Genomic DNA, 13118 nt, shown 5'->3' with positions numbered 1-13118 from the left:
CTTCGAGAGCCTCTCTGCTCTGCATACGAAGTCCCCTCCGTGTGCACCATCATCATCCATGCACGAAACCCTTTTTCACTTCCGCATTTCTGTCCAGTTCGTAACAAGACCAACAGAAACAGAGGGTCCACTGATGTCCACTTTGGTACTAATAGCTACTGCATCTATATACATATATATATATATATATATATATATATATATATTATACATATGTACATACACGTATAGGTATCAGTAGAGGCCGGTGATGAGGCTGGGGAAGCGTTCACTTGTAGACGGAGATGAATCTCAAATTTGGTTTTTGTGCGGTTTCACTGTTTCTGTTTCGGCCCCTCAACTTGGAGGACGGCTGCCCCGGACGCAGCCAGTAAACATCGACTGCCAGTTTCGCTTGCCATGTGCAGGGAGTGACTTTTGCTTTCCCGAAGTTCTCTCTGTTCGGCGTGTCACAGGCGCCAGCGTGGTTTGCCGAGAGTTCCGCGGTTGAAGTTTGGTGTCGGGGAGGGTGCTCTCGAGAACAAAGAAAAACCAGAAAGTCCAGCGGAAAGAAGTTGATTTTAGCATGCTTTCAGACAGAGAGAGGCCGGCACATAAAGGGATGTCTAGAGGCACACGCACGCGCAGGCGGCGCGTATTTGCATGCACCCATTTCAAGTCTCCGTTGCTCAGTAGAAAGCTACACACAGTTGTCGAAAGAGAAGTGCAACACAACCCAGCTACCGTACATTTGCGTTAAAACTTCTCCACAGACCACTATTCTATGCAGTACAGGATACGCAGGTACAGATGGGTGGAGAAAATGTTTTCTCTACAGTCGAGTTTGCAACTTCACTGGGTGGGCTCGTTCATTTGTGACCGTTGATGCGCATCGACCGGTAGTTCGAGATACAGGAAGTCTACAGAAATGATTTTCTCCCTTTATCACCTGCTCAAATGCCTCGGCACGAGTCGATGGACTCTACCAGGAACTCGCAGATAAGCCGGCGCGGGCTGGTGTGTCGAAAAACCGGTTCTTTCGTAAGGGTTTAAAACTCGCGAGTCCGCAGACGAAGTGCCTGGTCCTGCAGGTGCAGTGGAGCGAAGAATGAGAAGACCAACATGGTAGAAACGATCGCATGCAGCAAGCGCATGAAACTCTTAACCGAATGCTTCCTACAGAAGGCGACTTTCTACAGAAACTTCTGCAGCAAGGCCAGCCTGCCTCGCGTCAGACAACCGGCGGCGGGCAACCGCCACCTTAAAGATATAAACACAACGCATACAAACGGACAGAAAAGCGCCCTCACTAAGAGGTGGGCAGTAGATGAAGAACGTGGAACCAGTCTGTAGGTTTCTGCTCGCACACAAGCTGCTGCCGGCTCTACGAAAAAGGGAGGGGTGTACACAGGCACACACAGACAGTTCACCGTAGAACTTCATTTCCAGTGACAGTGCATGAACATTTCTATCAGAAATATGTTCGAAATGGACCTTTGGTCCTCTATACATATCTTGCATTGACACATACAAGAACACAGACTGAAGGCAAAGACCACCAAAGAAATGGAGGTTGTTCAAAGCGTGTCTTTCCGCAGTCGAAGCAACCGACCCTAAAAATGCAGTCTCCCCAACACATACTCCTCATCTGCATATATGTTTACATATATATGCAAATATATATATATATATATGCAGATGTAAAATACGCACCTGGCCATTTATATGTTTATGAATATGCTAAGAGAATCTCTTTGTCTCTACATGCGCTTCGAGTTTCACGTGTAGCAGGATGGGCGCGCTTGACAGCGTCATCAAGAACCCCCTTTTTGTCTGTGTCGAGCGAAAGACTCCTCCCCATGCGTAGAAGAAAACTGCGTCTAGAAGAGAGTCACACCTGGGGACGACTGTGATGGCGCTGACGCCCGGGCGCTACGAGATCGACTTTTCTCAGTCGTGTACATCTGGAAAAAATGCTTGTTTTCTTCGCTTCTGGTGCCCAGAGAAGCTTTCGCGCGAGCGGCAGAAGCCAGCGTCGGTGCGAGAACGCCTGGAAAATCGATTGCGGAAACGAGAAAGTCGAGACGTTATCGTGAGTTAGAATCGGCTGCTGCAGAATATTGTTCAAGGGCTACTTAACGGAGTTAGAGACGGTGCATGGTTGAACTGTGTAGCGGTCGTTGTGTTGTGTTTCGGTCGCAAACGTCTGAGGTAATCGAATTCGAATTTTGGGCTCGTGGCCGCAGCCTTTCGTTGGACGGGACAAGACAGCGACTTGACGCGGAAAGCCGAAAAGAGCGAGACTGGACCACATGCATGCGAATGCACCACCCTCGGTAAAATCCGCAGACGTCTGCTTATACGTATTCGCCCGATGAGAAACGCATATTTGTTCCCTTGTGCTCAAGCTCAAGCGGATTTGTGTCTGCAGCCGTTCCTGTCGTGGACTCTGGTATACTATTGAGATTTGCTCGACCATTCGCGAATAGCCAGGGTCGTCATATCTGTCGCCACTTATGTCTGTGTTTGTCGTTTGTCTCTCCGGTTGAAAGAGAATTTCTTCGTCTTCCAGCCGTTCTCACCGCCAGAAAGTCGCGCCGTCATCAAGTTGTCCCCCGCCGCAAATCCGCTGTCGTATCTCTTCGGGATGGGTTTGTGCGCCAACACGGCACTTATGTACGAGGAAAAATCTTTGCCGGATCTTTTCTGAGATCCTTTCGCCTGTGACAATAGGAAAAAAGGACTGTCCAGAAGAAACGAAAATGTACATCGCCAGTGTCCCGCAGTGCCGGGACGTCACACCCGCGACAGAGACGTTTTCTTCAACGCTCAAGGATTATCCTACGTGTTTACCAGTTCTCTAAGAAAAAACTGTGGGCATCCTCGTCTGTGAATTCGGTTTGTCTTTACACGCTTTGACAACCCAGAAAGCGGAAAGCGTTCCAGGCAACTGTGGAGCTGGACGCGTATCGTTACGACATACATCTCTGTGTCTGTACGTGCGTTATTCCAAACTGAACATGCCCATATAGACTACCAGTTTGTATCTCTGTGCATGCAAACTGAGTTGTCAGTGAGGCGATACAAGGACTTTGTCCCATAAAAGAAGACATGCGGAAAAAAAGCGATGAACGATATGTTTCCAGGCTGATCGGGTTCACACAGCGATGCCTGGCACTGCGCATGCAGTCGCGATGCCTCTGCTTTCACGAATTCTCTGCTCTTCCCGTTTTTGTGCGACCCACAGCCTCTTCGTCTCTCCGAGCTCCTGAGGAAGAAGGCCTCCAGCTGGTGCCCAGACACCTGACAGTTTTTTCCAAACAGACATATCTTCATACACAACCGCTCTTCTCGATCCTACGGGAGCGAACCCAGGTGCTCCTCGTAGCGAGCAGGGGCGCCTTAGAGGCAGCCTCAGCGTTCACTCCTTTAGAGAAGAAAAACGAGTGTGGTACACTGAAGCTCACAATGAACATTCACAAGTAGACAGCCACACAAGCGAGAAAATGCAAGGAAACTTCTCTACAGAGGTATGCACATCTACCGCGTACATGAGTGGACACACACACTGCACGCGGATTCGGGGCGAAACACGAATGGAAGGACACTCAGTTCGAAGAACTGTCGGGTGATTCCATACATGGAGAGCAGAGAAATCCTTACTTAGCATTCGCCTGCGTCTTCTTGAGAACCTCTGCTTCTGCTCTCTTAAGAAGAAATACACCGTACAGCGACACATACATGTACATGCGTGTGCATATGTTGACAGATGAAGATGTATGTGCGTCTACACTGAATTCGAGCATGCGCGTGGTTGTTACAAAGCTTCACATACACAAAGGCACCAATCTGCGAGAGCGACTGGCGTAATGAGTTCGCAACCGGGTCGACGAAACAGAAAACAGAGCGGTGACAGAGAGGACGATGGAGTGAACTGGAGTTCGCTTCTACATCGATTAGAGAAGCACATCAAAGCAACGCGAGAGGAAGGGGTCTGCGCTCTCCTCTGGATGTGAGAAACAACAGAATCATGTAAAGACAAGCGTCTCCATCACACCCACCTCCTCCAATAGAGGTTCATCTATTTTTCTCTATGAGCAGTGCCATACACATCGACATATTTCCGCATACATGCATACACGACCACACATGCAATTGCACAATCATATAGATACACAAACATGTAGACACAAATGTATCTATTTCTATATATATATATATATATATACATATAGGTATCTTCACACTGGCAGTGCAAGGTGTGAGAACGGGAACTTCGTAGGGCATGTCGTGCCTGTGTGTGGCTCGGGTTCATATCGAACCGGTGGCACTCTTAGCTTCTAAAATCTCTTACAGCTTGAAGTGCCTCAGCGAGCAGTGGGGAGAAGGGTGTTGCTAAAGCAGACTCGCAAGACCTGCAAAGGATAAAGACATTACACAACCGGCACCCACAGCTTCTTTCAGCACCCTGCCTGTTTCATCTGCACACACAATTACCTATCTCTCTTCTGATTATTTTCGTTTCGGCTTTGCACCTTCTCTGGTCACTCTTTTACCCGTGCCTTTCTCTATCCTTTCATGCGCTGGTGCACCAGACATGTCTCCGTTTTGTGTCTCCGTTCTCGAGGTATCTTACTCGCTGGCCAATGCAGCAACACTTTTCTACTTGTTGGTGTTTATGGTCGATCGCTTTTGCGCATCTATTTGCCCTTACACATGTCCACGCTCGAACAACTATCATGACCTATCAACTCAAATCTATCTATCTATCTATGTATCTATCTATCTATGTATCTATCTATCTATCTATCTATACTTGAATAAATGTGCCTGGAACTACTTGCGTAGGCTGCGTTCCTTTTTGTCCACTCATTTATATTGTCATCTACGCAGATGTCCCTCTATGGGCCGTTGCCTGTGCAGGGCACAGTGCCTCTGCATTTCTGTCCTGGACGATCTCTCGCTGCCTCTCTTCCGTCTCCTTAGTTTACTTGACACTGGGACTTGAGTCTCTTCGCAGGGATTTGGATCGAGAGAATGGTTCTGTCGCACTGGCTGCGAACAGAGTAAATCGGGCAACTGTGGGAGATGGCATTTGACATTCTTCCGCGTTCCAGCGTCTTCTGGCCTAGGCCCCCATGTCTAGCCTGTCCCCACTGAGCCTTGAGCTTGACGCTGACTTTCAGAAGCGAAAACGTCTCCACACCGTTTCATCGAGGGCAAAGAAAAGCAAGTGTGTTTCGTTCTTCCTCGATTTCCTGTTCCCAAACTTCCACCGAGACGTACATGCAGAGCGAGACCAGCGTATGAGAGACTCAGCCCCGCTAGGCACTCCAGTGTTGTGGCGTAGGTCTGGTGCAGAGTCTCGAGTTTCCGATAGACTCAGTGAGGTCGAATCTGGAAAAGCAGGCACCTTTGAAAAGCCCATGTGAAAGTTTATTCTTCACCTTCTTCAAGCATTTAGGTTTGAGGACGATGTTTTGCCAACAAGAATCCCAGGGTGCCCTGATGATTTCTGTCTATTTCGACAGTCGTTTTTCCATCTTAACTACCTCTGCCTACACAGCAAGAATTGTCCATACACCCTAGTCTCAGAACCCCGTCTCGGTTTCAGATACCTATTCGTTTCGAGAAGGAAACAGCGGAGGAAACGAGCTGCCATCGATGAAAAAAGGGCGTTTCTTTGCTCTGCAGGGTCAAGCACGTTTAATAAGGGGTGTGCTTCGCGCTTGTCCGCATCCTTTCTTTCTCTCGGAAAAAAAGCGTGAAAAGCAGTGACACCACATTCGCCGTCGCACACTCAGGAAACAGAGAATGCTTCTCGTTGTTTTGACATCGGTTTCACTTGATAAATTGATTCTCCACGCATCAATGACAACCACAAATATAAACATACACCTGTACATACAGGCATATGAATCTGTTTACCCTGGTATGTGCGTATCTATATCAGCACATGTGTATATATATATATATATATCTACATGTATGCTTGCATAAATGCTGCGAGCAGGTGTGGAACATTGGAGTCTCTTGCATGTACACACACATGTTTCTATATATCGGTGCGGAGAGAGGCAAGGAGGATTTGTGCACTCTGTAGATGGCCCCGATGGCCCTGCTTACGACACAAAGGTGCAGCTGGGTGCTGTCGGGAAAGGTCTCCGTATTCGGGTGTCAAAAAAGCACTCGGACTGTCGCTTTTTCGGTTGATGACTCCGTGCGATTTGTGACTTTCCGTGGGCCGAGAGGCACTTGCGGCCTTTGAGTGCAAACCGAACTCTTTCTTCGTGTTTTCTGCGATTTCTAGTTCGTCCCGGCTGCCAGGCTTCTTGAGACTTCCCTGCGCCTGTGGATTCTGTGCCACGGGGCACGTTCGGAGGCCATCAGCTTCGAAAAAACAGAAGAAGAATGTTCCGAAGGAACCGAACGAATTTCGACATAAGCCTTCGCGCTTCAGAAAACGACATGCGCCTCCCCGCAGAGGACAGAGCAACTCGAAAAGCACATGCCTGTGTGTCTGAGTGTGCATGCATTTCTGCAGATGCACGCATGCATGAATGCATGCAGAGGGTTTAGCAGAGAGGAGTGGCGATGCAGGAACTGAACTTGAAATGTAGACACGAAAAGAATGTCCCAGTGCTTCTCTGAGAATCTCACTCTAGGTCGTGCGCTGGATGTTGTAACAAGACAAAAGGGCCAGTGAAGCGTTGCGCCTATCTGTTGTTCTTTACCTGCGTTCGCTGCACTTGCAAACATCGTGGTCACCTGATTCTGGAGGCCGACATCGACGAGCAAAGGAGAAACGTCAAGTGGATGCATTCCAACACATTTTCCCTGTGCTGAGAGTAGAGAGGCTCTTCAGGTCGTGCCGATATGTCCTCTCGAGGACTGAGGAACAAAGCAAGATGCCTAGGTTTGCCGACAAACGTGTAAGCTTTCGGCTTTAGTGCCGACGTGGGATACACACTGTCACCACATAAGAAAGACTCCTTGCGCATGCAGGAACACCTTGTGTCCTGTGCGTTTGGTCTAATCGTATTCCGTATTCGGGAGCGTCTCCTAACCACCCCACACATACAAAAGAAGTGCATACAAAGGCTTCTCTCTCCGTCGTTATCGCTACGGAAATATTCGCGCCGATACAGGTCTCGACCGTAAATGCAGGCGCATGCACCTTTCTACCTGTGCACATTAGCACAAGCCCGAGCTGGTGTTCCCTTCGCCGTGCGTTGTTAGTCAACTATCAACTGTACCGAGTGAAATGAATCTGAGAAGGCAAATGACAAATTCTCGTCTCTGAGAACTGAAGTGGAAGATGAGAGAAACGAAGAAGAACAGACGACGAGTGACAACAGCTTAATTTTCACCAAGATAGCCTTAAGAAAAGCGCGAAGTAACACAGAGCACCAGGTCCACCTGCCTTCTAGATACTTTCAGCGTCCGAGGCTTCCCTTCTGTTCACAGCATGGTCGAGATCTCAGACGGTCGTCGCTCAAAGCCTCTTCGTCTGCTCTCGGATTCATCCTTCTGCAAATGAGCATCTCTGTGTGAGTAACTGTGAAAAGTGCATTTCCTTCCTATTGCTTCAGATACGCAGGCGCGTGAACAGATCTTCCTGAACTGCTAAGGAAGGATCAGTGAACTGAATGGTGGTGTACAGCAATTCGAAAGAACTGGTTTGTCTATGCATATCGTAACTGGAGCCACCTTCAGTATATCAAGTGCTACACTGTCTCTGCCGATTCGATCTGTGACAGGTTTAACTCTGGTTCCCGAACTCTCCATTTTTGGCCGTTGGACTCGACAGAAACGGTGAAGAAGCATTTCAGGGGGTGGCCCCATGTTTCACACGCGAATCGAAAAACTCTTCCTTTTTCTCGGAGGGAGACTCACTTTGAGGATTGAGAGTCTTGCTCCTGTCTTGGACTTTCTCCCGGCAGATCTGCAGGACGTGCTGGACGCGTCGTCTTCTCCGTCTCGCCACTTCAAAGTGCGCTTATTTGCAGATGCTGACACACAAAAAGGAACTAGGAACTGTGGAAGGCAAAGAATTTCCCAGTTAAGACGACACTCGAGAAGCCGAACTTCTCCTTGTTCGCCATAAACAACCATGCCCATCTAGGCGCTGCAGAACTGCACACGCTTGCGTTCTTCGAAGAGGCCTGGCCGCTGCCCCAGTCCAGCAGAGCGTAGAAGAAAAAGAAGATGGAAGCCACTGTTGTTCGACGGGGATCACTGCTCTCGTGATAGCGACTCACCCCGAAACGATTCTGCTGAACGAGATGAACCAATGGAGGGGAGAGACGTTGACGAAACGGCGGACACCTCTGCTGCACCGAGAGAGTTGAGGTAAGTGTTCGAAACGAGCATTTCTTCGTCAGAGCGGTGAGATACATCTGAAGGACGAAAGAGAGAGAAACAAGGAGAAAACTCAGCAGGTAGAGAGAGATACGCGCTTGCCTACGAATCTGTACATCCGGAGTCGTTTAAACATTTGTCGATATGTGGGAAACATCCGGTCGAAAGCGGAGAGACGCGCTGCTTAGTATGCCCGGTGCAGACCCTTCTCGCTTGGCTGATCCCTGAGGACAAGGCCGCCAAGAGGGCGAACATTCGCTGTACAGAAATCGAGGTTTGGAATGATAAAAATGCATAGACAAACGCTTTTTTCTTCTTGTCTGTCCGTATGGACATACCTACCTCGATCTCTCTGTAACGCCCTCTATCCCCCGGTTGCCCTTTGTCTAGCTGTTTCTCGGTATGCAACTATCTCACTCTCTCTGTATGTGTTTGCATCCACTTCGTTCCCTTTCACAGTGTGTGTCTATGTGCACTATCTCCGACGAGGAACTAGAACGCGTGCGCTTCTGACGGTCCACCTGTTTGTTGCTAGGCAGTACTACGGCGTTCGATTTCTGTATCTGAAAATAGAAAATTGACTTTCCACTTTTTCCTTTCCCTCTCACTGCTCCACGAGCGCGACAGGGGACCTCTCGAGTTCCAGAGACGACACTCTAATTGCTGCAGCTGCATCCAGTGTTCGGCGTTCATTTCGAGGTCTGGTCTTCTGGAGACTAGAAACTCTTTCGCTTTTGAAAGCGACCAGAGATACCTGAATTTGACGGAACACAGGAGGAGAATGGCCGAGATCTCTACGCCCAAAAAATCAACTGCAGCGATGCACGCACGAACGCGACACTCGTACCTCCTGATCATGCTCCTCCCTTAGTCCTTGACATATGAAATTTGACAAAGAGACGGTCAGGTCACCATGAAAAGATTTGAAACTAAATATAACTGTGTACCACTTGCTTAGCCTCTGTGTTTCGTCCCGTGTAACGACATCTTGCTTGGGCGCATGCCGGTTTCTCTCACACGAATAGACCACAGCGAGTTCATCACTCTGTCTCGGCACACATAGCTGGCGACATCTTCAACACACGTTGAAGGACTTCTCCAGACACAATTGTGAATTCGAGCTGTAAAGTGCAAAACCCTGGAAACAAGTACATATATATATATAGGTATCGATATAAACATGCGCGCCTGTGTTTTTATTTCCGGCTGTATACATGAATGCATGCATCTGTGTCCACATTTATGTTGGTAAAGGCGAGAAACGCAGGGTATCTACACGTAGAAGGTCATTGTGATTCTCTGAGATCTGGAGACGTGGATATGTCTTACTTTTGCATGAAGTAGGCAATGAGAACTGTGGCTCCTCTGGATTGACCTCTCGCAGAGTGCACCAAACAACCTTCGCACAGCGCCAGACTTTTTTCAATGAAATCAAAAATCGCCTTGGAGAGGAAGCCGTCTGAATCCAGCAGACGCTCCATCTGCAGTGCGTGGAGAGAAATGCACACAGTGTGACATCGAAAGGTTTTTTTACGCACTACGAGCATCTTGCGGGGCATTTTTCCTAAGGACAACTCGTCCTAGGACAAGGATCCAAGGCCGACCTCTTTCCGCAGAAGCCGTCGTACGCGTCTACGAATATACATCTGAACAGAAGGTTCCGCAGCAGTGTATTTGTCCTTTGCCTCTGTGTGGAGCTATCTCTCGACCGACAAAGGCAGAAACACGTACAGCTACACTTGCGCACGCATCCGTGTCGTTTAATGTGTGAGTCTGCAATTGAGCATGATGGCGTGACTGTCTGCATTCACGAGCGATTTGCCTTCTTCAGCCCCAACGATCGACTCGACTCTCTGCTCCTTTCGCTTTCCTCACAGGTCCTTGTTCAGGGCAGGGCAAGTTGAGGTAGGAGATGCCGCCTGAGTGGAAGAAATTAGGTGTTTGGTCGCTGCAGTTGATGACATGCGTGATTATGTTCGCGACAAAGAACTCCGGATCTTGAGCGACGTAGCTGTCGCCTAGAAACAACCCGTCTTTGATTTTTGCAGCGACGCCAAAGACTTCCAACTGTTCCACCGATTCTCCGTTTCCCGTTGCGAGTCCACCATCAAAGAAATTCCCTACACTCGCTGCATCGAGGCACGAGGCCGCGGTTCTTTCGGTTAGTTCAGAAGGCAAGCGCCCCGCCACGCTCTCTCTTTGACTTTGTGTTTGCACCTTTTCAAAGGCGAGAATGCACCTTCTGCCGAGCATTTGTGAACTTTCTCTCCGTTTCTCCTGATCTCTTTCCGACTGCGGCGGCAGGGAAGAGACAAGACGGGGCTCATGGCTCTTGAGCAGCGCATACGTGTTAGCGTTTTTTGCATCGGCCGAAAAATGCCGTTTTTTCGCTTCGCAGGGTGTCTGAGAAGCACAAAACTCAGAGTCAGCGTCTTCGAATTGACAGAGATCGGGATTTCTCGCGGCACTCCCCCCGCGAGACCCGCTTGCTTTCGATGTCCGACACTTCAGAAGCAGAGAAGCTTCAGGGTCGCCTTCGTCCTCCCCGGCAGCCGTTGAAAAGCTGTCTCCATGGATGAGACACGAACTGGAAGATGGCAAAAAGGCCTTTTCGCCAGGCGGGAATCCTGCCCGTTGAGTGCAGAAAAAGCCTTGAGTATTTGCGGGGGGTGCCTCTGCGAGACCGACTCGGGAGAACGGATAAGACGAGGAGGAGTTCCCAAAAGCGTTTTTTTTCTCACTCATGGTGTTCGCCGACGCGCTAGAAGAGACACCTTTCCACGGTGCATCTACGGCGGTCACAGACTGTGCAGCGAAGCATGCGCTGGGCATGTCTTTTCTGTTAGAACAACTCCTGTCATCGAACGAGGAAATTCCTCCAGGTGGAAAGGTCGAGACAGAAGATGAGGGTCTGGCAGGCTCCATTTTGTGGACTGTGCTTGGAAAATTAGACAGGGAGCTGCACTGCGAGTCAACGAGGTAGAAGAAAGGCAGAAACGTCAAAGAAGGGAGAGCCCGAAAGCTGAGGACCTGCTCTCTAAGACAAGAAAGGTAAGGCCCACTTTGGCAAAAGTCCTTTGGAGTCCACAAGAAGCGACAGCGTGAAAAGTCTTGAAACGTGGAGACACAGAGTTGATGGCTCGTTATAGCAAAGAAAAAGGAGGGGCAAGGCTTGACACATTTAAGGGGCAGCGGCGCTGGCACGGAAAACACGATTACAGCACTGACGAGACACCTAGAAACCCTGCAGGGGCTTCGAACTCATTTCGCAATGCAGAGGATCCCCTCGAAAACTGGATCTTTAGGATAAAACTCGAGAGACGACTAACGGGTGAAGCGCCGTTTACGGCAGCGTGAAACTGAGGTGAAACAAACGAGCACAGCGCCTCGCCAACCGGTTATAGATCGCAGAGGTCAACCTTCTCGGTGCCCACACACAGGAAGAATGACAACAGAGATGCCCCGTAAACACACGACACGTTTCGCGCTGATTCAGTTTTTTTTCGTGGATTTTGTTTAACATCTTTATACATGAATAGCTCTAGTCTGAGCTAGAACACTATAGATATATTTGTATGTAGCTTGACACATCCACGTATACCTGTGAATCATTCTATTTGTCACTCTCGATGTGTATAGATGCGTGATCCGTTGAATGAGCGAAATGTTTTATTCATTTGCCAAATTTCTTACGTAGTTTCTCTGTGTATCGATGTCTCTCCCCTAAGGGATGAAACTGTTGGAACGCGTACAGTGAAATGCTTTCATCCATGATTCTCAAATGTGCCCGTTTCGCGCCGGTCTCCCCTTTGTAGGGAAGCAACTGTTTGTAGTTCTTTCTACAGAGGAAAGGTGAAAGATGGAAAAAAACTGCTTGCCTAGGGAATTGCTTCTTTACCTTCGTAGTCCAGGTGTTTTGTTGCGATGTTTGTGTGCCACATGCTTTCAAGGGACGGTTGATTCTTTTCTTTCTGGAGTCACGCGCTGAAGATCGAGCCGTCATTCTATCAGCGAAGTCTACGAACTTCTCACGATAGAGCGAGTGCCCACGATACAAAGCCACCCACCACACAGCTCTTCCCCTTGAGTGTTTTCTTGTGTGTTTGAGGAAGCGCTTGGAGTGTGAGGAAAAGGCGCTTCATCCGTGCGGGTGCTTCTCTCCAGTGTTCATGTGCGCAACAAGGATAGCTTTTCTTCGATAACGCTGAATCGTGAACGCTAGAAAGAACAAGACGAAAACGCTTTTCACAGGCAAGAGGTCGGCCGAGCACGACACGGGCAGCTGTGTCTCCGTCCCGCGAAACGTTCTACGGAATCGGGGGGAAACGCGAAAACGGAAAAACGAGGGGGTGGAAAACAGATACCTGCAGCCGTTCCTCTGGAGCGGGACCGCTGCCGATCGCGTCCGGGCCGCGACGCTTTGTCGGCGAGCAGAATCTTTGCTGGAAGGTCAGAAACTTGGAAACACCTCTTTCTGCTGGCCTGTCGACTCGCGCAAATCCCTTGGAATAATTCTCCGCAAACAGGCGAGGGCCCCCACAGTCTCACCCCACATGAATGGCCGCCGTCTCGTGGTTGCGGGCTGCCGTGTCCTGAAAAGTGGACTGTGTGTCAACTGCTGCTCGTGCATGGCTCGACATGAAAGCGCGCCTTTCTATTTTACGTCTGCACGCAGCAGATCGACAAAACATGTGAGATGTCGGGCATTAGATGTAGGATTTACCTCTTGCACAAGAATCCACGCCTCTTGAAGCGGTCTTGGCATCTATGTTCCCCAC

At 49.2% G+C, this 13118-nt stretch overlaps 1 protein-coding gene across 1 annotated transcript; it reads right to left on the bottom strand.

The window, feature by feature from the left end:
- Positions 1-449: 449 nt before the first annotated feature.
- TGME49_311335 (dual specificity phosphatase, catalytic domain-containing protein) lies at positions 450-11265 on the bottom strand (the record flags this gene model as incomplete). Its single annotated transcript, XM_018782668.1, has 12 exons — positions 450-513; positions 929-1064; positions 1877-2029; positions 2562-2700; positions 4334-4374; positions 6106-6369; positions 6714-6753; positions 7876-7991; positions 8241-8378; positions 8949-9094; positions 9670-9821; positions 10216-11265. The coding sequence occupies 12 exons, from the start codon at positions 11263-11265 to the stop codon at positions 450-452; spliced, it is 2439 nt and encodes an 812-aa protein (XP_018635525.1).
- Positions 11266-13118: the final 1853 nt, after the last annotated feature.

The sequence above is a fragment of the Toxoplasma gondii genome, chromosome XI, assembly GCF_000006565.2.
Source record: "Toxoplasma gondii ME49 chromosome XI, whole genome shotgun sequence".
Lineage (NCBI taxonomy): Eukaryota > Apicomplexa > Conoidasida > Eucoccidiorida > Sarcocystidae > Toxoplasma > Toxoplasma gondii.
This window is presented reverse-complemented; position numbering and strand designations above follow the sequence as displayed.